The sequence below is a fragment of the Diabrotica undecimpunctata genome, chromosome 3 (assembly GCF_040954645.1).
Source record: "Diabrotica undecimpunctata isolate CICGRU chromosome 3, icDiaUnde3, whole genome shotgun sequence".
In the NCBI taxonomy this organism is placed as follows: domain Eukaryota; kingdom Metazoa; phylum Arthropoda; class Insecta; order Coleoptera; family Chrysomelidae; genus Diabrotica; species Diabrotica undecimpunctata.
Genome location: NC_092805.1, coordinates 37,440,321 through 37,463,929, shown reverse-complemented (window position 1 = coordinate 37,463,929; position 23,609 = coordinate 37,440,321). Strand labels below are relative to the sequence as shown.

The 23,609-nt window shown below is 32.4% G+C and overlaps 1 protein-coding gene across 1 annotated transcript in view; it reads left to right on the top strand.

Annotated features, from left to right (window-relative positions):
• The window catches only part of LOC140436700 (cytochrome P450 4C1-like), a 116,424-nt gene extending 98,317 nt beyond the window's left edge, over positions 1–18,107 (top strand). Inside the window, exon 12 of the mRNA XM_072525741.1 lies at positions 17,899–18,107. Within this exon, the coding sequence (XP_072381842.1) occupies positions 17,899–18,059 (161 nt within the window). The 3' untranslated portion in view covers positions 18,060–18,107. The remainder of the gene's footprint in view (positions 1–17,898) is intronic.
• The last annotated feature ends 5,502 nt before the right edge of the window (positions 18,108–23,609 follow it).

Here is a 23,609-nt window from a genome sequence, read left to right as displayed (position 1 = left end):
TGACAGTAGGTGGGTTATGTTTACTGGAAGTTGCACATTACTTTTAACTAGGTTTTCATAAAAAGTAGATGAGAGTGCTTTATTTTTAATACATCCAAACAGGATGTGATTAACATCACACTGGGAAATATTATCGCATAAACACTTTCCTGATTCTATAATGTTTAATCTAGCCAGGTGAGCAGGAACAGCACCGTGACTAGTTTTTAATCTTGTGATAGTTGCTGCTGATCGTTTAGATATATTATAATGGAATATGTGTGGTAATTCTGTTAGGGATGGTAACGTAGGATGGATCTTGTAATAATGATTATTTGAAGTATTCGCCAATATTTTCCATCTGTCTTGCCAGTTAAAATTTATTTTTTTAGTATAAAAATTGATTAGGTCTGATACTGTGTACATATGTTCTTGTATACCTGAATGAGTAGAATCCTTAGCGAGCTCGTCTACTATTTCATTACCTTTTATCCCGGAGTGACTTTTTGCCCAAATAAATGTTATATCTTTGTTTCTCATTTTTTGTTTAATGTCACATATCAGCTCACATGTTTTATGGTTTAACTCAGTATTATTAAGTCCACTAAGAATTGACTTAGAGTCTGAGATGATCACAGCATCTTGCAAATTTGCGTGCTCTAGCCAATCCAGAGCTTTCCTAATAACTACCGCTTCTGCAGTGTAAATAGAGCAATGTGGAGGAAGCTTTATTTTCAGTGATTTGTTTTTGGAAGGAATATACACTGCAGACCCTACTTTCCCATCGTTCAGTTTAGAGCCATCTGTGTAAATTATAGTTTTATTAGTATATTCACTCAATATGGAGTTCAACAGCTTGTTATTTATTTGATGTGAATCTGAATATTTCGGAAATATAATATTTAATTTTTTGAAGATTGTATTAAATTCTAATTTATAAGATGGTTTAATATAATTTATTGAAAGTGTAACCGGTAAATCATTGGTTTCCAGAAAGGCATCTGCTAATGGTGGTGAATTTTTTATTCTCCAATAATTGTTTACTAGATTTTGAATGGATAATTCATACAGCATACTTAGTAGGCCACTTGTTCTAGCCCTTAATTTTAATACATATTTTGTTGCTAATAAATTTCTACGATATTCTAATGGCATTTCATTACTTTCAGCAAGTAACAGGGGGCATGGTGTTGATTTCATAGCACCCAAAGTTAATCTCAAACTTTTAAACTGAATACGATCTATTTTTAGTAAATGTGTTTTGCTTGCTGATCCGTATAACACACATCCGTAATCCAAAATTGATCGCACGTAGGTCCTGTAAAACATCAATGCAACTTTGGGACATTTCCTGCAAGTGACACATTTAAGAAGATTAATGCCTTTCTCACATCTTTTTTTTACATATTGGACATGTTTAGACCATAGTAATTTGGGGTCTAGGATTATACCAAGATATTTATACTCAGTGACAACGGGTATATCATATCCTGACAGGTGTAGACTATCAGGCGTACGTAACCTATGTCTTGTAAATATCATAATGGCAGATTTTTCTGGGGATATAGTAAGTTCATGGTCTTTAGTCCAATTATCTACTAGTTTCATGATGTGTTCCAGGACCTCCACACAATCGTCATATGAATCACGGACGGAGTAAATACATATATCATCGGCGTACTGTATACATTTTATGGAATCAACAAAAATGTCGTGTATACTTGCCGAAAATATGTTGAAGAGAATGTCTCTGATATATAAAGTTCGGTTGCTAAAAAGATTAACTATATTAGCGGATAAATTTGTGGACAACCCCAGTTTGCATAACTTTGAATGCATTACTGTTAGATTAACACAGTCGTAAGCGCCTTTAAGGTCTAGAAAGAAACATGCTAAATATTTATTTTTTGAAAAATTTAGTTGGATATCTGTTGTTAAGTGACTTATTGCATCTAGTGTTCCCAGACCAGATCGAAATCCGTATTGAGTGCTTGGCAAAAGATTATAGTGTTCGACTGTCCAGTTAAGACGATTTTTGATAATTCTTTCGAAAGTTTTTGTTATACAAGACAATAGAGAAATGGGTCGATAAGACGATGAGAGAGTTTTGTCTTTGTTGGGTTTGATAAAAAGACATATAATTGTTTCTTTCATTTTGTCAATGTAATTTCCTTTCAAAAGCCAATCATTAAATATTTTTAATAAATGATTTTTTGCCTTATCGGGAAGGTGGTTAATTATGGAATAAGTAATATAATCTTTCCCGGGCGCAGTAGATTTTGATATTTTAATAGCTGCATCCAGTTCTTGGATGTTTATTGGATTTTCTAGTAATTTAAATTTACTGGAATTGCATATTGATACGTTTTAATTGGTCTTGAACGTATGGTGGAGCGAACTTGTCAAGTAACTCTTCTATTAGCTCTGTTGAAATTGGTTGTGTCTTTGAATGATAATTTTTGTTAGCCATTTTATTAACAAATTTCCATATTTTGTTGAGCGGTGTATTTTTATTGATAGTATTTACAAAGTTGATCCAAGATGTTTTTTGTTTTTTCATAAAAGCAACTTTGCATTTGGCTTGGATGTGTTTAAATTTTAGATAATTTTCAAGATTTGAGACAATATTATACTCTCGAAAAGCTTTTTTTCGACACGATATTAAATTTTTACATTCGTCGTCCCACCATACGGGAAGACCGGATTTTGGTTGAAATGATTTTTGAGTAATCATAGCAGAGTCTGCAGCTTCGCTAATTGTTTTTATTAAGTTATTAAACATTTCCAAAGATGTAACATCTATAGAATGAGTGTCTAGAAGGCATTTTTCTAAGTAATTTTCAAATATAGACCAGTTCGCTGAAGACTCTTTCCATTTCGTGGAGGTATGGATTGTTCTTGGGGAATATTTCAAATCTAGGGTGATTTGGATAGGGATGTGGATTGTACCTAGTGAGTCATTTAGAGGATTCCAGGTAGTAAAGCCTGTTAAATGAGGAGATACTAATGTTAAGTCTATCATTGAAGGACGTTCGTTTGGTCTGGATATTTTGGTTGGTCTTCCGTCATTGAGTAAAATTAGATTAGTATCAGCAAGAGTAGATAAAATGTTTTAACTTCCTTTTATTCAATAAAATTCACAAATTAAAACACATTAAGGATTAAAAAGAACTGAAATTTTACAATTAACATTATTAGAAATATCTATTTTTGGAGCATCACAACTTGTACTCGTTTGCTTAAACACTTGATTCGAGGTACTGGATTAATTCTTTTCCGTCCATTTCGTATTTATTCTCTTTGTACACAATACGCAACAATATTCCTAGCAAAAACCAAAACGTAACATTTGTTTGACATTTATTGACAGAGTAATTCATATCCCTAGCAACGGAGCAACACAATTGCGATTTTTGTGCTAAAAATTACAATTTTCTTTGAAATTCTATTTTTTACCTGAACTTGAAGTCTTGCTATAGAAAAAAATGCATTGCACACGACGATAAAATCGCATTATCTTCTTGAGCATAATTAGCCTCTCGACTGACGTTTCGACGCTAAAAAATGCTCGAAGATAAAGTACAATTTTATCGTCTTGTACAATAAATAACTATTAATAGTTCTACAAGTTGTTTTTTTGTGTAAGAATCCATAAAATATATTTCATGTTTTGATAAAAATTTTTAAAATTTCAGCTTTGTTTGAATTAGTGTTTGGAATTGTACTCTTTAGTCTACAATGATACGAAGCATTATCAAAAAGAATAACGCTATTTCCTTTTAATTTAAGTAAATTGTCATTTCCTTTTAATTTATGTAAGTAATTGCTGCTCAAACCACTTTTCAAACAAAGTAGGTACTGTCCATATCTTGATGATAATCTAAGCAACAATCACTTACACTCTTAGCAGGGAGTAATAAAGCATCTTCTACCCATCCTGATTATCCCCCACAATGTAAAATACAAATTTTCCTCCCTCTAGAGGGAGGAACATTGGTGACGCAATTTTTACTACCATCGGTCCAACATTTTTTAACTATACCGTGGGTGTCGAAGTAAGTTTTATCCAAATAATATAAGTTCTTCCCTTCACTCCTAAAAGACCTTAGACTCTCCAACTAATCGAACCTCCACTTTATTTAACGGCTGGATTCCATAATTGCCTGTCGTTTATTCACCGTTTAAAACATAAAACCATTAGATCTTAAAAACCTCCAAATTCTGCTCGGAATTCTGTGTTTTTTATGAATTAATTAATCGGTAAATATGATTAACCTTCCTAATACCGGGTGGGGCGAATTCTCGCCACAGGTCTAACGTTTTTATTAATATCTGTAATTAAGTTTAATCAATTGCTGTGACGGTTTGGGACATTGGTAATTGATGTATTAAGAGCACAAAGAAGTAGTAAATCCCAAAATACCGAGAACAGAAAATTAAATATTCTCGTCGGATTTCGCGAAAATGTATGTGGGGCGAGAATTCGCCCTACGTGGTATCGAGTATTTTGACGTTCTACAAATCTGATTTTATCAGTGTATACGAAAGTTTTGGAAAATGGTTACTAATGACTGTACTAATTACTTGCTATGATGTGCAGTCGCATTTTTTACATATTACTAGTTGATTGTAATGTGTTTCCTTTATCTTTGAAATTCCATTCTTTAGATTGATTTTGATTTGAAAGTAATTTTGTAAAAATAAATGTTTTATTTGAAAGTGTATAGTTTATTTCACGAAAAATGGTTGAGTGCTTAATGATTGCAATAAAACCCGACCCCAAGTACCCCAGCTTAGTTAACATTAGTTGAGCAGGTAAGTATTCAGGTAAAATTGAAGCTACTGTGGAGTGTCGTTATCTTGTTTGTATAATAAATTCCTGGTAATATAAAAACGATTAAAAAATCGTAAAAAATTATAAAAACGATTAGAATACATTTTATTTCATAAAGTTGTAAACATTTTAACAGTGAGTTTCACTATCAATGGTTGATCTTTTAATGACCACAATAAATTTGTTGATCGTTAAGTATTTTCTGGAATAATTATACAGGTTCCCTCTATTCTGTATAATTTGTAAAAGTATATAAAACCGATGGAGGCATAAAAGAACAAGGTTTGTGGCGCAGGTGTTACAATTTTTAATTGTATAGAAGATTTGGAGAACCTGACGTTGTAAAATCCATTAAGGTAGCACGCCTCAGATGGATAGGTCTTGTAATCAGACGATAGGAAGATGCCATAGTCAGAAAAGTTTTTGACCGAAGAGGGCCGATCGGACAACGAAGAAGAGGAAGACCGAGACTTAGGTACCAAGACAACCTAGAAAATGATTTGAAGTCTATCGGAATTAGAGCATGGAGAAGAGTTGCCAGAGACAGGGGCGAATGGAGGATTGTTTTGAAGAAGGCTTGGCTTATAAAGAGCTGTAACGCCACTAATGATGATGATATAAAACCTATGAGAAATTTTTAAATATACATTTTGTTTCATTTAGTTGAAAGCGTTACAAGTGTTACCATTGTTATACCTATTTATACCTATAAAACAGCATTATGTGGCGTCCGTGGAAAAACATTGATGGTGCTTCTTCCAGTGTTCCAGCAAAGAAAAAGCATTTATCTGCTGACGCTAAAGAAATCGTAAAAACAATATATAGTTCTTTACTTACAAGAGGACTTACTGCTAATACTGCTGCCAGTAAAATATCTGATTTAACGAAAATACCTCTAACCACAGTGAAAAGAATTACATCAAATCTCATTAAGTCAAGAAGGAAGCGTAAGGATGCCGGTTCTACCAAATGTATTGACGAAAGTGATAAGGACTTCATAAGACGAAAAATTTACACAATGTACGAAGAGCAACGGATACCTACATTAGATGCTTTAAAACAACGGCTTACTAATGATAATACACAAATAAACTATAGCCGCATTAGTCTTTGGAGGATTTTGTCTAAAATGGGCTTCAGATATCGTACAATTGACAAAAGGCAAGTGCTTATGGAGTTCCATCGTTTACAAAAGTGGCGTACTGAATATATAACTTCCATAAGAAAGTACCGTACAGAAGATCGACCAATAATTTATCTGGACGAGACATTTTTTGACACTCATGAAACACCATCCAACGGATGGTCCGATTCTTCCAACAGGTGTCAAACAAAAGCTCCATCAAACAAAGGGAAAAGAATAACAATTTTACATGCAGGATCAGAAAATGGTTGGGTCCCAAATGCCTTATGGCTTTCTGCAAAGAACATTAAAGACTCCTGCGTGGACTACCATGAGGATACAACGGCAGAGCTTTTTGAGCAATTGTTTAAGAATTGTCTTATACCTAACCTTCCTCAAAATAGTGTGATAGTAATGGACAATGCAAGTTACCACAGTCGTCAATTACATAAGTCTCCAAGTGCAAATAACACGAAAATTGAAATTCAAAACTACCTGTTAGAAAACGATATATATTTTGAAGAAAGTTATTTAAAAAATGATCTGTTAGCAGTGTTAAAATCATTTGCTATTAAAAAAGTATATGTTTGTGACGCATTTGCCGAGGACATGGGACATACAGTGTTACGGCTTCCCCCCTTCTATTGTTTATTTAATCCCATAGAGCATATGTGGCACCAACTAAAGTCAAATGTTAGGTCACAAAATGTTTCTCTGACTTTAAGTGGTAGTGTAGTCGAATTAATAAGGAAATGTGTTGATGATATCTCCCCAGAAAGTTGGAAAAATTCAGTACGCCATGTAATGAACGTAGAAAATTCATATGTTACTTTGAATCACATAATTAAACCAATTGTTATTAATCTTGAAGAGGATAGCGACAGCGAAACAGAATTAGGTATTTAGGAATTCATAAATATATTTTGGTTATTTTGGGTATTTTTTTTGTAAATATTAACTTGTATATATTTTTCTATATTTTTTTTCAATTCATCTATTTTTTGTACATTATGTATTCGTTTGTATGTATATACTGTAAATAGAACTATTATTACTGTACATTTTTAACGATATCCGATTAGGAAAAGCAAAAACTTTTAATCACGCCAGTTTTTTGCTGACAGTCCTAAGCCTGTAAAAAGTAAGAAGGAAAGTACCTTTCTGAATTTAGATCCATATACTACAATTATTCACGTAGAACAAAAAAACTACTTTCTTCATGTTAAAAATTGTTCAATTATCAAGTATATTCACTTGAACAACTTAAAAATACCATATGAAATAATTTAATAAATCTTTATAATCGTGTATTACACAGCTACCAATGAAATATATTAAATAACAAGCTTTCTGAAGTGCGACCCTGTGTACTTCGGTAGTTTATTGAGAGACTCTTGTATACACAATAGGATCAACTCAGGTAACCATTAAGCACTCAACCATTTTTCGTGAAACAAACTATACCTCTTCTTGTTTGATAATGAAAAATAAATTTAAAGGATAGAAATTTTACTGGTGGGTGAAAGTTTCATTTTAGGGGAAAAATTATTTATATAAATTTATTTATTAACCACAAAATAAAATAGTTTTTGTTAACTTACTTCTAAGTCTATTTACATTATTATTTAGTTTCTCGCCGTCATGGTACAACCTTATATTGCAATACTGAATTGGTTTAGAGATTAAATTTATTAGATTAAAAAAATGGTTGGTTTAAAAATCATGATGAAACATATGTTCTTTGTATTTATTAAAGACTAAGTTATGGACATTACTCATGACATTTAAAATTAATTTTGTCATTAATTTTGAATCATTTAATTTTTTTGAATCATACATAATTCTTATTTCACTTTCGGCAATTTTGCAAATATGAATAATATCTTTGGAAGGTTGGATTAAACAATTATTAGATATACTATAATTTTTGTGTCTTATGAATGGTGATTTTAAGTTATCACTTTCAATTGCACACAAGCATATGTCACAATCTAATGTTTTCTTAATTTTCTTAACAATAAACTCAGCGATATAATGTACAACATCACAAACATAAGACGAAAATGTTTTTGAAAAACTTCAATTATTTAATGTGTAATCATGGTCACTAATTATTTCTCTTATATTCTCATCAGTCAAGTTTTCAATAAGTTGATAATCAATAGTTTTCTTTTTCACAGTATGTGTTGTACTTATTACTAAAATGATCGAAGGTGCCTGTTCTATAAAATTAGGATGGGAAGATCCAGTAACATTTGTGTGCATTAAGAGCCTTTTATACGCAGCTTGTTTTTTTGTTTTTTTGTTTTTTTTTTATTTATTTACGCTGTAACCACCAGGGTTATTAGCGACCTAAAAAATATAATATAGGTAAAGTTAGAAAAAATTACAATAATTGATACAGTCCTGAGTCTTTAAGATAACTTATTGTGTTTTTAACGTTCATGTTTTTTCCTAAGGCTTCCTTTATATTATCTGGGATAGTGTGCTTCTTTCTTGCTGCTTCATATGTTTTGCACTGAGTTAGTATATGCTTCACGGAGAGTGTTGGTTGACAATTTTCACACATTGGCGGCACAGTTCGCGTAAAGAGGTGTTTATGTGTAAAGTTACTGTGTCCTAGTCGCAAACGTGTTATTCTCACTTGGTCGTGTCTATTCGCTGTGAGTTGGAGCCACGGTTTCACTAATTGTTTAATTTCCTTCAGTTTATTTTGTGATGCACTCCACTTATTTTGCCACGCACTTAACACTTTATATTTTATTTCTGACTTGAAATCATCTGAAGAGACCTCATTAATAATAATGGAGTCTTGGCTGAGCGATGCTAAGCGGACTAGTTCATCTGCTTCTTCATTTCCTTGTATACCTGAATGTGATGGAACAAACATGAAGTCAACAGTGATCTTATTATTATTTAGAATCTCTATTTCTGATTTGATATGTGAGGCAATTGGATTATTGGTATATAAACGTTTGATAGTGTGAAGTGAGCTTAGTGAATCGGTTATTATGAGAGACGGGGATTGTTTCGACTCTTTTATGTGTATAAGTGCTTGTAATATTGCAAACAACTCCACAGTGTATCACGAAGTAATGGGATTGAATTTAAATTTTAAGGATGTATTGGGTGTGAGAATGACTGCACCAACACCGTCTGAAGATTTGGATGCGTCAGTATATATCTTATAGTGATTTTTATAAGTTTCTGTCAAAGAATGATTGTTTGATCAAGTCTGTTATAGTTTCACGTTTTTTATATATACTAAGGTTAGTATTAATCTTGGGAGTTGGTATTAACCAAGGTGGAGAAGTTAGGAAATTTATTGGGAGAATTTCAGGAAATTCAAGATGTAGGTCATGAAGGTTTCTTCTAACCCTTTCGTAAAATGGAGGATCTAGTCTTGTTGTAGAAACAGTGTCTTGAAATCGATCTGTAAACGTATTGGTATAAGTAGGGTGTTCTTGATTACTAGCTATTTTAGAAGCATATGAGAGAGAAAGGTATTTGCATCGTAAACTTAGGGGTGGTTCTCCTGTTAAGCATTGTAAACTTTCAACTGGTGTCGTTCGAAATGCACCTGTAGCTATTCGTAGAGCTGTGTTTTGAACAGTTTCTAATGTTTTCAATATTGATACTTTGCTTGATGAATAAACTATCGCACCATAGTCGAGTTTGGATCTAACTAAAGATTTATATACATGTAATAGTGTATTTTGATCTGCTCCCCAGTTTTTGCTGAAAATAGTTTTCATAAAATTTAGTCCTGCTTGGCATGATTTTTTAAGTTCTTCTGTATGTTTTTTCCAGGAGAGCTTTCGGTCGAAAACCATACCTAAAAATCTGATATTATTTGTGAAATTGAGGGTTTGATTATATAGCTTTAGATGTGGAGTTAGAGTGTTATGTTTTCGTGTGAATAAAATACATTTAGTTTTTGTCGGTGAAAATTGTAATCCGATAGTCCTAGACCATGATTCTAACTGATTGATTGTTTGTTGTAAATATTTTTGAATAGATGTAGAGTTTTTTCCTTTGGCATATAAAACTAAATCATCAGCGTATAATCTTCCTTTAACAATCGGTGAGCATTGTTGAAGTATGTCGTTTATGGCTATTAGAAAAAGGGTTGAGCTTATAACTTATCCTTGTGGTACTTCGTTCTCTTGAACTTTTTTATCTGAGTTAACGTTGTCTGATCAAACTATGAAGCTGCGAGATTGAAGAAAATTGGAAATCAATTTTAACATATTGCCTCTGATATTCCAATTATGCAATTTTGATATGATATTGTATCGCCAGACAGTATCATAAGCTTTATTAATATCAAAAAAAACTGCGATACAATCTTGCTTATTTGCAAATGCTTCATGTATTCCTGACTCTAAGTCTATTAGGTTATCTATAGTGGATCTATTTTGCCTAAATCCGCTTTGTTGTGGAATAAGGAGTTTTTGTTGTTCTAAATACCATCTCAGCCTTTTATGTACCATTTTCTCTAACACTTTACATATAATATTGGTTAAAGATATTGGTCGATATGACTCAGGTGATGTCCGGGATTTCTCAGGTTTAAGAAGTGGTAGTATTATTGCTTCGGACCAAGTTGATGGGAAAACCTGGTTACTCCAGATAAAATTATAAAGGTCTAGTAATAAATTTTTTCCATTGTCTGTAAATGTAGTAGAAATGCTAAGGGGATACCGTCTGGTCCTGGGCTTGAATCTTTGGAAGAGTTTAAGGCTTCAGCAAGTTCTATGAAGGAAAAAGGAACGTTAAGGTTGTGAATCTCATGTCCGTCGAATTCCAAAATGTTTTTTTCTACGTAGTTTTTATGTATTTTAAAATTATCAGTGTAATTTTCATCACTGGAATTTAATTCGTATTGGTCTGCTTACATATCTACGATTTCTTTTCTATCACTAATTATTTTGTTATTTTTTGCTAGAAAAGGAATCTTATATGGCTGGCCTTTTCCAGAGATTTTTCTTAAGTTTCTCCAAACTGTACTTATACTTGAAGAGGTATTTAGAGATGAGATGAATTTTCTTCAGGATTCTTTTCTAGAATGTATCTTGCCTCAGCTCTTCGTTTTTTGTAGTCCGTTATATTTTCGTCTGTTTTATGATCTTTTATTCTATTGAAAGCTTTCTTATATGCTCTTGTAGCTTGGATGCATTCAGGTGTCCACCACGGAAGAGGTTTATGTTTCTTTAAAATTTTTGTTTTTCTTACATATTCACAGTAATTCACCATTGGTGGAACAATTAAGTGAAGTTAGGTATTTTATAGATTCTTCAATTTTCTGAAAAATAGCGTGTTTATTATGCTGTTGCAAGCTGAATTTTAAGTATTTTGCCAATAAATGTCTGCTATTTCTAATATCAAATATATCATTATGTTCAATAAAATTCTCAGTAGCTTCGCTGTTTTTAAATTCCTTTGAGTATTTATTTCTTAAATAATTTAATGCCTTAGCAACTTTTTGGCTGAAATTTTGGGCAGCTAATTTCACCTTCATTTTTTCTTTAAACCAATTAATATGCCTTCGAGTTATCCTAGTTACTAGATGAAGGCCTTCCATTTCTTGAATTTCTATTAATTTTTCTAAATATTCTTTTCTAAAGCTTATCCGCAATACAAGTACCCAAAGTATTGCGGATAAGCTTTAACATATGTGAAGGGTCAAATATTACATATATTGGTTGATTTGTAAATGGATATAATAAATATGTTTTATTAGAATTAATAGATAAATCAACTCCAAGATGATTAGCCATGCTAATATTTGATGCTGCACCATTAAACTTTAAACTTGTGCTTGTAATTGTGACAGCAGCTTCGTGCATTATTTTTAAGCACATTTTTACCAGATAACTTTTTTGAACTCCTGATAAACCATCGATTAGAAAGTAGCATATTGGTAGTTTCCATGTGTCATTTAAGCTATATATAATAATATAATGGCTTTTTTTGCTTTGACTTCGGAAGAATCGCTTTGAGGGTTACTTCCCATGTGAACATACCTACAATTAAAGTTCACAATTATGTAAATAGAAAATATATGTTATGATACTTTTTATAATTGCTAATAAATGCTATGCTAAACCTATCCTAGAAACTTTTCACCATCCCATTCTATTTTCTAATATATAGACATTTTATCAACCACAAAGCACAGGTACATGATTTTCCTTTATCTTTAAGTTCAACTACTTTTTGTTTTAATACCTTCACTGCTTCTTTTTGAAAACCAGACTCACAAGCTACTACCTGATACCACCTTTGAAGAGTTCGTGGATGAGGCAACACATAGGGAAAAGTTTTTCTGACATACAAGTAAGCTTTTGGCGAATAGAAATTGAGAGTGAAAGCAAAGCTTTTTAATTCCGGTGGATATGTTTAAGTGCCCTTCGATTTAAGCGACTGTTTAAAGATAGTTTTTGCAGAAGCATGCATCGTATTTTAATAAAATAAAAAGCAATAATTTAAACTTCATCGACTAAGTATTAATAATTTTGATTACCGAAAGTTTCACGCAGGAATTTTCATCGATCATCTGCTTTTCTTTAAGATGTTCTAGTAGAAATTTAAAGATATTAACTTTTTTAACAAGCCTTCTATTTTGTTGTTGCAACATTTTGATTTGTTTGTTTTTATTTTGAAATAATTTGTTTACTACCACTCTATATTCCTGATCTCTGTTAGATGATCCTTGTTCAACAAAGTCACCAAGATAATGTCTTCGCTTGTTCAAGGGAGGTTCTAAGGTAGTTTCCTCTGGAATTCCTACTGGAGCCTTAATGGTAGTAGATTCACTCGTTCTTATATTTATATTTTCACTTTTAGAGCCTGTTGTTTTGTCTGAAAAAGTTTCTCTTTTTACTGAAAATTTTCTAGTTTTAACTTGTTTAATTAAACGGTTTGGAAAATCAAGGAAGGAAACATAAGGAATCAAATGAATGTACGAACATCAATTATAGAAGACATCAAAAAACAACAATTAACATGGTACGGACATGTTAGACGTATGGAGGAAGAAAGACTACCAACAATTAAAATAGATACCACCAGGGAAAAGAAAACGAGGACGACCACCAACAACATGGATGCAAGGAATTTTAAAAGCAATATCAGCAAGAAATCTATCTGAAGAAAACTGGCAGAATAGACAGGCTTGGCGAACGGGAATCCAAAGACGGATTACGCTATGAACGGGATATATATATATATATATATATATATATATATATATATATATATATATATATATTTATATATATATATATATATATATATATATTTATATATATATATATATATATATATATATTATTATGATTGTTTATTTTGAGTTCAAACTTAGTTTATTGAGCCAATAAAAAAATTATAACTTATCTGTTATCAAAAGTAAAATAATCCTTATATTACCTGTGTTCGATGGATTCAAAAGATTTTCTAGTTATCTTTTATCGGAATAGAGAAGAAAGGATAATAATACAAATATATTATATTACAAAGATTTACGTTTCTTTATTTTATATGAACGAAAACAACAATTATTAAATTCTGTCGTTATCTTATCAATCAGCATACAAGAAAATAAATCAAATTACTATGATAATAAGATTATAAAGCTACATACATTTATATTACGCGAAAAACCAATTTTACTTAAAATTTTCTTTACTTAAAAAAAAGAAACCACAAAACTTTAAACTTTTGATTAGCCTAACAAAACCTCAATTCTTAAATTTGAATGCTAATGACCATGATGTCGAAACGATCCTTCACAGATATAAAATTCAATTGTACAAACACTTACAGTTTATTTTCTTCTTGAGTTGTATGTTGGAACATACCCAGAAAAGTCCAGTCTCCTCAAAGATGTGATCTCCCTTTTTTGGCACCTCGGCTCCTTCTTTACGTCTCTGCAAACCTCCTGTAGACTACACAAAAAACACCTGATTCACTTCTCCAAACTCCGCTACTTATTTATGACACCAGGACCTCCTTTTGTCAACTTGATGCCGTAAGAATACTTTCACATATACTTTATAAAAATGCCCACGGTAGATACAAGGACCTCTTTTATTCTACTTGTTATCTCCTTCTTCAAACTATTCGCTTCTTTTCGTTACGCCGGTATCCAAACTCACGAACCACACCCTATCTTGAGACACACGACTGTTTCCTTTCGATGACCAAAAAATGACTAACTTCTCCTGTCTCATCATCGACTCCCAAATTCCCATTTAAAAACGACCGTCCAATCAAAAAGCTTAAATTGTGTTTACTATGATATTGGAAAAGCCTAATTTCGGTTTCAGAGAAAACTAAATAGCTTACTTTTAAAATTGGTTTTTTTCAATACATCATTTATACATATTTCAAAAGATTAGAATATGGTCATTTAATACTCGACTCTACAAACAATGAAGAGATTAACCTTCAGGTAAAATATCTTCGAATTCTAAACAAAGGATTTTTGATAATTTTGTTTGAAACGGAAAAATTTCTACTCTTATCTACACTAAATCTTATCTTAAATTACTATATACAATTTGTTTATATTGATATCTTGAAATTTTATTTCGATGGATTTTTTTATTTATTTTTCTTTGGTTGGGAAAGAAGAAACATAACAATGTATATATATATATATATATATATATATATATATATATATTTATATATATAATATATATATATATATATATATATATATATATATATATATATATATATATATACATACATAGGAAAATTATAAATTCCGGGAACAGCATCTTTTTTGAGCTGTTTTTTTGAACTCCATCCGCTTGTAATAAACGAATCCGCCGTGAAATGCTTGGAGCAAATTTTAGAACTATTTGATGGTTTAAAATTTTCACGGCACATCGCTATAATCCAATTTTTTTGCAATGATGAATCTTTAGAAATTCTAAAACAATTTATTTGCTTTATCTTTCAGTTTTCAACGTAATTATAAAATGAAAATCATATAAGACTCTCATTTATGTATCTATTTTATACACTTTGGAAGAGAAAAGTAATAAATTTCTAGTAGGTTTTCCAAGTTTAATTTATGAATTTACTTACCCATGAAATGATAAATCTGTCCCCTTTTTTGTGTCGCTGCGTACAATTAAATGCACTGCAAGATAATACCATAATTAAAAAAAATAATGTATTGGAAAAGTATTAAATTGCAACTTAACACTCATAAAAAGTTTACAAACACTTGTCTATACTATAATTCCACAATTTGGAAGAGTAATTTTATCGTTTAAAGGTAGAAAAGTAGGGAAAGACGTATGAAAATCCAGTGGCGTACACTCACTTTTATTTCAACGTTAATTATATTATATTTTTTAAATATTATTTTTTCGAAATAAGCCACAATATAAATTTATTTACAGGTTTTTACTGGCGTTTCGATCTCTATATCCAAATACCGTTTTCAAAGATGTTACATTTATTTTATTTGTTTATTAATATATATTTATATAATATTACTTATATAATCTTATATTATTTATTTCCTTTTTTTTAACTTTAAATACGGTCTCTGGAATAGAGATCGAAACGTCAGTAAATTAACCATGTAAATAGATATATTGTGACTTATTTTCAAAATTCTCCCTAAAAATACAGAATTCCACCAGCAAAAAACTATCTTATCACTACAGCTGTTTCGGCAGAGTGCCTTTGTCAAGTGATCTATTTTTGGTATGCATTTACACTTTATAGTCTTTAACTAACTTGAGACAAACAGTTCTACCCTCCACAACCTATTTCGTTAAATACTATAATGTGTAAATGCATACCAAAAATATATCACTTGAGAAAGGTACTCTGCCGAAACAGCTGTAGTGATAAGATTTTATAATAAATTTTGTGGAAGTTTCGAAAACGAAGTTTTCAGTGTTTTATTGTTACAAAAAGCTATAAAAAAACAAATAAATTTGCAGAAAGCTTATTGATGCTACCCGGCTGTCGCGGAAGTTACGCTAAAACGTCTATTGACGTGACCTGACCAGGTTCTAATTTTGTTAAGATTCTCTTAAACTAGCGCTCGAATACTTCGGAAGTCATTTCTTCATGATAATCTTCTGTTTTTCTCGACTCATATTGAAGCAAACCGTCATCAAGGAACCCTGAATCACTTCCTATATGGATAATGATTAAACGTCGTCCCTTTCCTAATGGAGCTTTTAATCCTGTAAAGCAGACTTCTAAAAATGCTTCGCGTTTACCTTTGACATTTAAATCCTGCCAATCTTTTCCAACTGTATGACCTTCGTTAATCCAGGTTTCATCCAAATAATATGTTTTCCGTTCAATGCTGCGAAGTGTGCGTATTTCTTTAAAATATTTTCTTCTCCACGCAATAATTTCTTTTTTTTTCTCTAATAACACACTTTTTCTGTTTTTACATATCGAAAGTTCATTTCTCGCATAGTTCTGATTAATACTCTACGAGATATCTTGGGTAAAAAGTAATTGTTTTCGAGCCCTTGAGAAATTTTTTCAGTGTTAGAATTTTACTCCGAAAATAAAATGTCTTGTTTCGTCATCCAAAACAATGTTTTTTCTACCTCTAGTTTTACGTTTTACTTGCTTTTTATTTTTCGATGTATTCTTAGGCACACGATAAATACAGCTAATGGATACTTTTGTTAAACTGCTACAAATATCGACCGCTTGGCTAATATTTGATACCATTTTTCTGCATCATGCAATTCCTTCATATCGTATCACTACCTTTTTTTCTTACGTTAACATTTTGCTGTCTTCTCTTGGAACAACTCGGTTGTTCGTCGATTATATTTTAATAATCACCGAATATAATTAAAAATTTACTATAAAATGACAAACCCCAATGACACTAGGATTATCACCACAAACTTCAACCGCGAAAAAAAGATAATTACAAAAGGCAACAGAAGCACTGCCGCCAGCACCGCCTGTATAAATGAATGTTTCTTGCTTCGGCAGGTGCGGTGGTATTACCGCTACGATGCTTTACAAATTCTCAAGTTGCCAAGTTTTTGAAACGGAATGGGAATGAAATGTAACATATCAATTTTTATTTTATAAATTTAAATATGTAACAAAACTGAACATGTAAATAAAATTTATTTCAATACAATTTTGTGCTCAATTTTTACTACTCTCTACTACTACAACTCATTTTTTTGTAATTTTTATGTCGATAATAATCGCTGCGTCGAAGAATTTAGATTTGTATGACTATAACTGCTACTAGTGAACAAGAATCGGCTACACTGTACGGCATCTTGTGGTTACGTCTGCTATAGAGAAGCACAAATAAATGTACTAATTATACATTCTATGATTTCTGATGAGAAAACACAAATTAAACGAGTAGTTTTCAGGGGGCCGCTGAGTACATTTAAATTTAAGGACATTCGGCGTTTCAACGATGAAATGACTCTTCCAAATAGTGGAATTTTACTATAGTTTCTAACGTTTTCTGCCATATACTGACGTCACGCATAGCTACGCAAAGCAATTTATGTTGGCTCCACTCTTCAAAACGGGGGTATAGCATACGGCGTGTCTATAAGCTTTAATGGTCTAAAATAAATACCGTTCGTAAACAATGTTGCCCTCTGTCCACATAGCAGGTAAAGTGCTTAATTAATGTGAGGAAAACGAATACATAGGTATTGGCTGGCAAATGTGCTTGAAGGAAACAACACTAGATATAGGATTAATACGTAATATCATTTTGGCTATATTTTAGAACTATTATACAAAATTGAACACCTAATATAGCGAATGCCTTTTTAACTGGGTTTCAAGATACTGTTACCGTTATGTTTACTTTATATTTGCCTCACATTTTTTAATAATATTTGTATGTTCCGTCAAATATAACAAAAATTACTTATTCCACGATTTCTATAATATTTCTAACCAAATTATATTATAGGAGGAAAATATGGCATGATAAATATGAAAACGATTTTGGCTTATGTCCTGCGAAGATATAAAATATTTACTAAATATAAAAGCATTGAGGAGATCAAATTATCGACGAACATGGTTTTAAGACTAAAAGATGGACCAAAAGTCTGGATTGAACATAGATAATTTTAAAATGTGAAGAAAACAAACTACAATTATAATAATAAATTTAATATTAATACAACGAATGCCTTTTATTTAATTACTTATATTAGGATAGACCTATGCTATTTGGTTCTACCAAATTTGTTTTAAAATTTTCGACACCTTAGGCTTTAGAAAGTGTAGTAATTTTTATTTTTTTTTTATTTTAAAGACAGTCGTATCCACCTAATGGTTATTAGCGACGGATCTGTACAATTTTACAAGTATAGGTATATTACGTGGTTACAAAAAAGATTTTTTTACAAAATAGTACTAAAAAGAAAATTAAATCTTATGGAACACATCGATAGCTTTTAATTAATCTATTAAGTTTTTTGAATAACTATTTTGACCTAACACAACTAATAAATTTGAATATATATTATAAAGAGCTTGTTGATGTTTGAATTTGTCACATTCAAAGATATGTTTTACTTTTAAGTTTGAATTGCAGCGCTCGCATATTGGTGGGTTACATTTTGAAAAAAGATAAGAATGTGTGAGTCTAGTATGGCCTAATCGAAATCGGTTAACTACACTTTGTTCATGGCAATTTTTGTAAAAAGGTTTAGTTCCTTTAACCCTTAACTGGTGACGTGCCGTTAAAATGACGTATCGCAACTGCGCGTTAATTCCGGATCTCCACTTACTCTAAATTTGTACGGTCGACACTCTCAGTACCTTTCAGTTTAGTCATCGAAAGTAGGAAATTTGTTGCGTTTTCGAGCGATATATTTTGTGTAGAAAATCACAATACGTCAAATTGTCGGCACATCACAATTCACGTAACTATTTCAATAAATTGTGCAATATAAAAATAGCCAGTTCACGCAAGAAAATAAAAGTGAGTGATGCAGATTTTAGTAATATTGTATTACAATGGTATAACGAATGTGACAGTAACCTTGATAATTCTGACGATAGCATATTGGATGAAACTTTTATACCTAGTGAGCACGAAACAGATAGTGAGCAAGAAGGCGATAACGACAGCAGTGAAGTTTTGTTACCTTCTGAAGAAACAAGTACTACACCTGAAAACAAGGATGAAGGAGATAACGATAAAAAATATTTTTATGGTAAAAATAGATTCAGAAAGTGGTCAAGGGTTCTTCCAGCAAAAAATGTACGGACTGCTGTACATAACATAATTAAGATTCCCACTGCAATTCGTTTACCCGAAAATAAACGTAAGTAAATATTTGAACGATTATTATCTGAATATATAGTTACTATAATCCTAGAGTGGACCAATCAGAAATTATCTACTCTAAGGAGCAAGTATGCAAATGATAACAGGTCAGAATTAGCTGATGTAGACACAGTTGAGTTAAGAGCTTTCTTAGGATTGCTCTCATTCTTTGCTACAGATGAAACTTTTCCGAGATATCTTCCGTTCCGTAATGTCGAAGAAAAGATTCTTGACCAGCGCTCTGAGATTTGACAAGCATTTGACAGAGCATCAGACAAGCTCTGAGATTTATTTTCGAGCAGTGTATTAAACATTATATTGAGCAGTGTAACAAAAACTGGAATTTATTTGCGCGTGGAACAAATGCGCGTGAAAAAAATGGAACATGAAGAACAATGGACCGGCGGTAGAGTGAACCTACTGATCCTTTAGCAATATACTGTGCCATAAGTTTTTTTTTTATTTTTTTTTATTAACTCCATTGAGTACAACAATCTGCTCATTGGGCATTGAGCCTTTGGTATGGTAAAATGTCATAAGTATCATTTTAAGTTTTGTAAAGCTATAGGCAAGATTTGCTCTGTTTTTTTTATTTATTACAAAAATTTTTCCGTGTCGGTATAGTTTCCAAGAAGGAGGAGTTCTGAATTGAGTAGGGCTTCTTCAGTACTTCTTGGAAAACACAATCGGAGGGGGATAGTTCTCAACCTCAACACGGTGCGTCCCAATGGATGATAGGGAACGTCCTACAGATATGTGGGGTAGGTGTGGATAAGGCTTTGCTAAATAAACACTCGCGGATCAACTAAGAGCATGGCATAGGGCAGCAGCTATGTCATTACAGGATTGGAGCGGTAGAGAAAATCTCTTTAACAGTCTGATACTGAATAATCACAGGCGGTAATTATGATTTAACCGGTTGTGACACTGCGAAATCACCGAATGTTTGCCGGTATAAGCAAACCCCCACTTACTAACCAACGGTATCGTGCGAATGAGTTGGTGAGTGGGAGGGCACTCTTTTGTCCTGAGATTGAGAAATCGATCTCAAAGGCGGATTAACCAAGATCAACGCCATAAGGATGCAGAAGGCAAGGAGAAACCACTGCATTATAGATCCCTAAGGATTCTCAAGAACAACCACAAATGGACGTAAATCAAACAGTGGCCCCGAGTGCCCGGCGTACCTTTAATGGGACAGTGGTGCGAAGAATCCCCGGGCGGGAAAACAAATATAGTGTAAGCGATTTAAAACGCATAGTAACGTGAAATATAAGAAAATTTTATGAAGCAGGAAAATTAACAACAGTCGTGCTAGAAATGGAAAGATTAGACATACAACTATTGGACCTTTCAGAAGTTCGATGGCGAGATTCTGGAAACTACACCAAGGATAATAACACTATTTTCTACTCAGGCAAAAGCACTAGAGAACACAGCCATGGTGTTCCAAAAACTTGACCTTAAAACTTAACTTGTTGCCAAAAACTGGAAATATTTTAGGAAATTTTAGGTTAGGTAAAAGAAACAAAAGAGGTGATAGACTAGTCCAGTACTGCCAGGAGAAAGAATAAGTAATAACAAATACATAATACGACCTACCCTCACGAAGATTATTCACGTGGACTTCTCCAAAAGATAACACCAACAATATAATTAGAAACCAAATAGATTTTATAACGATTAACAAAAGGTTTCGTAATGGAGTATAAAGTGCGAAAACCTATCGAAGCGCAGATGCAGATACAGACCATAATCCATTACTAGCAAACGTCAACATTAAACTCAGAAAACCGGAGAAAAAAGTTAAAACCACCAAAATAAACATCAAAAACCTAAAAGACGACAACTGCCAACAGCAACTAAACGCAGAGATAAATAAATTAACTGAAGGAAGCGTGGAATGGGCAGATATGAAAAAAGCCATACTAAAAGCGGGAAAAGAGGTCCTGGGCGAAGAAGAGAAAACCACTAAAAAAGACTGGATGACACCTGAAATAGTTGAGCTAATAATTGAAAAAAAAATACAAAAATTAGGATAAAAATAAATATAAAACCATCAAGAATAAAATCAAATATGAAATCAGAAAGGCTAAGGAGGAATGGATGAATAAGGAATGCCAGGAACTGGAAGAACTCAGCAACAAACTAGACACCTCAAACTTACATAAAAAAAAATAAAAGAACTTACAGGCAACACCAGACAAAGAAGAACACTCATAACAAGAGGTAATAATGGAGAAAAACTTACTGAAGAGAGCAAAATAAAGGAAGTATGGGAACAATATATAATCCATCTGTTCCATGACGAGATGAAAAATAAACAAGATATGGGTGAAGAAGAACAATACCTACAAATTTTACCATCAGAAGTAAAGAATGCCCTACAGAATGCAAAACAAGGAGAAGCACCGGTTCCTGATTAAATTCCAGTTAAACTATTAAAGCCTTAGATGACGGTAATATAAAGAGACTCACCCGAATTCTTAACCACAGATATGTAGAGGGAAACATCCCAGAGGAATGGCTTAAATCGATATTTTTACCTCTACCAAAAAACAACAATCCCAAATTATGTAATGACTATAGATTGATAAGCCTAATGTGCCACACTTTAAATATTCTCTTAAAAATTGTTCAAAACCGAATTTATAAGAAATGTGAGGAGCAGATAGATTAAAGACAGTTTGGCTTCAGAGTAAGCATGGGTACAAGAGACGCATTATTTGCGTTGACGGTACTCTTGCAGAAATATCGGGAATATAACAAGAGTACATATGTATTTTTCATAGACTTTAGGCAGGCCTTTGACCGAGTGCAGCATATGAAGTTAATAGATGAATTAAAAAACATCAATTTAGACAAAAAAGACATTGAGTTTATTAGGGCTATATACTGAAACCAGAAAGCAATAGTTAAGGTGAACGATATAGAAACAAATAATATACCGATTGCAAGAGGGGTCAGGCAAGGATGCGTCTTGTCTCTGACGCTTTTCAACGTGTACTCACAGGTCATATTCAGAAAAGCCTTATTGGAAAAAAAGAGGGAATAGGAATTGGTAGAGAAATCGTAAACACCATGAGATTTGCAGATGATACGGTAATTATGGCTGAGAGTATAGAAGAACTACAAACTTTACTAGATGCAATAAATAGTGAATGCATTCAAATGGGACTTGACATCAACACAGATAAGAAAAAATTTATGATAGTATCAAGGAGTCCAATAAATACTGAACAACTAACCCTTGGTGGACAGCAAATAGAGAAAGTGACAAAATATAAACATCTGGGAGCTTACATCAACACATAATTATATCCAGACCAAGAGATCAGGGTACGAATAGAAATGGCCAGGGCAGCGTTCTTAAAATTCAAGCAATTGTTCTGTGACAAAAAGCTGAATACTGCGCTGAGACTGAGGTTTGTTGAATGTTACGTCTGGTCCCAACTATTGTACGGGGTAGAAACATGGACGTGAAAAGCGCAAATAGTTAAGAAGCTTAAAGCCTTTGAACTTTGGATATACCGGAGAATGTTGAGAATTCCATGGATTGCCAGGGTCACCAATGAGGAAGTGCTGAGAAGGATGGGTCGAGACAAAAAATTGTTAAGAACAATAAAAGTACGCAAGACTGCATACCTTGGACACATACTGAGGAATGATAAATATAGTCTTCTGCAGGTCATCATGCAGGGTAGAGTCGATGGCAAAAAGGGAATAGGTAGAAAGAGGAAGTCATGGCTACGAAATATTCGAGACTGGACAAACATGACTGTAGACGAATTATTCCACGTTGTAGAAGACAGAGAAACTTTTAGAAATATGGTCGCCAACCTCCGTTAATGGGAAAGGCATAGGAAGAAGACAAAAATTTTAATTTTATACTTTATTTATGTAGATAATATAATTAGGTAATATATTGTTTAGTTTATTTGACCGAGCCAAACTCATTTTTCAGCTTTACTGTTAAGATTAGACGTTTTCACACCTGAGAGACTGAGCTAAACAAAGCCTAACAATTGGCTTCCAAAAAAAGTTGCGAGTTTTATTGTTCTACATTGGCTCCCAACTTTCAGAGATAGTATATTATTAGCCATTGGCATCCACTGTTTCTAATGGGTCGTTTAAGTGTTACAAATTATAAAAAAAATGGAATTAGAAAATAAGATCTATAGAAGACTTAAGTATATCAAATAGAAAATATCCAAAACACAATTTTTAATGCAGATATAACTAACACAATGTAACTAGTAAATACCTAGAGAAATCTAAGTCTAGAAATTAAATCAACTAGTCACCTGTTATAGGTTGGCCAGATTTGATAAAAATAAATA